Genomic DNA, 3,241 nt, shown 5'->3' on the forward strand with positions numbered 1-3,241 from the left:
AGGAAAACTTGAAATCGCATCATATGACCCCTTTAAAGAACTTCGGTATGTCGAGCTCTCATTGTCGTCACACTGGTACAACAATACCGATGGTATAGTTGCCATAGATATAATACTGTTTACAGCTGCTCGCGAAGCCTTTATGAGCTGAAACACGATTATGGTATTTCGATACATGCTCTAAGCAGTTGACCAATCAGAGCAGACTAGGCTTTTCAGAAAAGAGGCAGGAGCTTAAACAGCATTTCAGGCAGAGGGTGGAAAAAAATAAAGCAATAAGCCCCAAAAATAAAGCAATAAGCTGCTTCGTGATAGTTTAATAAAATTAAATGGTGAAATGCTGTCGAAGTGACTCCTAGAGCAGATGGAGGTGAAGTTTGTGTTATTGTCCTCATATAGTGAGAGCGTTACACATGCTTGAGTTTATGTAGTAAACCAAACCACACCGTTCATTCCCACAGAGACTCAACACGCAGACTTCATATCTAACTAGGCACTCGCCCTTATCGTGGGATTTATTCATTCACATTTGCCAAATTCCGTGAGGTTCCACGTTATACTGTATTTTATATTATGACTGGATTCTGTTTTCCACATTGTGGAAGTCATAGGGTCCTACTACACTCAATCTAGGGCTGCACAATTAATCGAATTTCTAATCGCGATTACAATGATGGATGCCACAATTACGTAATCGTTCAAAGCGGCAATTAATCGTTCAAAGTCCACTTATGTTATTCTGTGTGTTTAAGATGCGTTTTTTTTTTCTACATGTTATCTTAAGGGTTTTTCCCATTATTTTAATTTTAGTTTTAGTATAACATTATAATACCATTCATATTTGTACTTTTTTATCATTTAAAGAAGAAACCAATCCGATGTATAGTTGACATTTGAGGCTTAATACTAAAGAAAAGCACTAAAGGTTTTTCAGTTAGTGTTTTCAGCTTGTTTATTTTCATATAAAAATACGGCATGCGGTTGCATCAAACAATGGTATAAACATCATTCAATGTAAATTGTGATAATCGTAATTAATAATCGCAATTACAATTTCAAGGGAATAATCGACAATTATGATTTGTCATAATCGTGCAGCCCTAACTCAATCTGAGGCCTGCTAGCTATGTCCACGGTCTGTCGAGTGTTTCTGACCGAACTGACTTCCTCTGCAGGTATCATGACACTATCGAGCGGTACTGTGAAGAGTCGGACAGCTGGGAGATCGTGGGAGAAATGCCCACCAGCCGCAGCTGGCTGAGTTGCGTCTCGCTGCAGCTCCGGAAGGACTCTCACGCGGGCAGCCGTCCCGGCACTGCCTTGGAGACGGAGTTTCCTGTGGACTGAGAGCACCGGGGCTCCACCTGCATCACTGCCGGCCCGGGACACAAGGCCAGGGGGCAGCTTTCAGAGCGCCCTGCCCCACGAGAGCTATTTTAAGGAACGGAAAATGTCCGACCCGGACGCTGGAGGGTCTTCAGAAAATACTCGTGTCATAAGCTAGTATGCTTTCTCCAGTGCGACCCTCTGCCACGGTGTGAAGCAGGATGGATTGATGATATCTGTGGTGATTGCAAGTCTGTGTGTGTGTGTGTGTGTGTGTCTCCACAGTATCAGTTCAATGTGATGTTCAAGTGACGTACAGGGTTGCTTCCATGCGCTTACTTATACAAGTACTTGTTTGTTTTCTAACAGTGTTGAAGTGAAATGTTTTGTACGGTGATTTTTGTTGTTTTTGTATTTATTAGAATTTTTTTGTTGTATTTAGAGATTTATGGAGTAACTAGCAGATACACTGAAACGTGTTTAAAAGGGAAAGTGCACCCAAAACTGAAAATTCTGTCATCATTTACTTACCCTCAAGTCTTGTACGAGTTTTTCTTTGGTTGAACACAAAATGATGGTAACCAGTTTGTGGTTCCCATTGGTTTCCATAGTATGGAGAAAAAGACACACATTATGGAAGTCTATGGGGATCAGAAACTGTTTGGTTACCAACATTCTTCAAATTATCTTCTTTTGTTTTTAACAGATGAAAGAATTTCATATAGGTTTAGAACAACATGAGGGTGAGTAAATGATGACAGAATTTTCGTTTAGGGTGAACTATCCCTTTAAATCCGTAGTCTTCATATTGTGCACAGTATGTATGAATGTATACCCAAATAACCTTTACATTTGCCAAAATGTTTCGAATACAACTGAGCACAGTGCACTGGGTACTGTATCCCACAATGCAATGTGTTCATCTTGATCGAAGAATGAACCTGAATTACAGCTGCAGTTTTACCATCTTTGCTCGACTCATTATTTGTTTGGTTTTCTTAAAGACTTCTTTAGCTCAGACTTTTGAGTTAAAAAGGAAGAAAATAAATGACAAGCAGTTCATGCATATGTATACAATGCGTGAATCAGATAATGCTAGGTTTATGGTTCTTATTACAATCTGAAATCAGACTGGATTCTCTCATATATTAAACTTAAAATAATATTTGTGACGTGATCTCAATACTGACACATTCTTTCTACATACATAACCGTTAAGGTCAGTTATAACTTTTTTTGTTTGGTTACCAACATTCTTCAAATTATCTTCTTTTGTTTTTAACAGATGAAAGAATTTCATATAGGTTTAGAACAACATGAGGGTGAGTAAATGATGACAGAATTTTCGTTTAGGGTGAACTATCCCTTTAAATCCGTAATTAGTCTTCATATTGTGCACAGTATGTATGAATGTATACCCAAATAACCTTTACATTTGCCAAAATGTTTCGAATACAACTGAGCACAGTGCACTGGGTACTGTATCCCACAATGCAATGTGTTCATCTTGATCGAAGAATGAACCTGAATTACAGCTGCAGTTTTACCATCTTTGCTCGACTCATTATTTGTTTGGTTTTCTTAAAGACTTCTTTAGCTCAGACTTTTGAGTTAAAAAGGAAGAAAATAAATGACAAGCAGTTCATGCATATGTATACAATGCGTGAATCAGATAATGCTAGGTTTATGGTTCTTATTACAATCTGAAATCAGACTGGATTCTCTCATATATTAAACTTAAAATAATATTTGTGACGTGATCTCAATACTGACACATTCTTTCTACATACATAACCGTTAAGGTCAGTTATAACTTTTTTAAATAAATTATACATTTTTAATAAACGCTGCCGTTTTGAACTTACTATTCATCAAAGAATCCTGAAAAAAAAAAACGTATATTTTTTTACACAAA

General features: G+C 37.6%; 1 protein-coding gene across 1 annotated transcript in view; it reads left to right on the plus strand.

The window, feature by feature from the left end:
* The window catches only part of LOC107674048 (kelch-like protein 20), a 16,080-nt gene extending 14,093 nt beyond the window's left edge, over positions 1-1,987 (plus strand). Inside the window, exon 11 of the mRNA XM_016467944.1 lies at positions 1,176-1,987. Coding sequence (XP_016323430.1) covers positions 1,176-1,347 — 172 coding nt within the window. The 3' untranslated portion in view covers positions 1,348-1,987. The remainder of the gene's footprint in view (positions 1-1,175) is intronic.
* The last annotated feature ends 1,254 nt before the right edge of the window (positions 1,988-3,241 follow it).

This window comes from Sinocyclocheilus anshuiensis, unplaced genomic scaffold (genome assembly GCF_001515605.1).
Source record: "Sinocyclocheilus anshuiensis isolate Anshui unplaced genomic scaffold, SAMN03320099.WGS_v1.1 scaffold173, whole genome shotgun sequence".
Taxonomy (NCBI): domain Eukaryota; kingdom Metazoa; phylum Chordata; class Actinopteri; order Cypriniformes; family Cyprinidae; genus Sinocyclocheilus; species Sinocyclocheilus anshuiensis.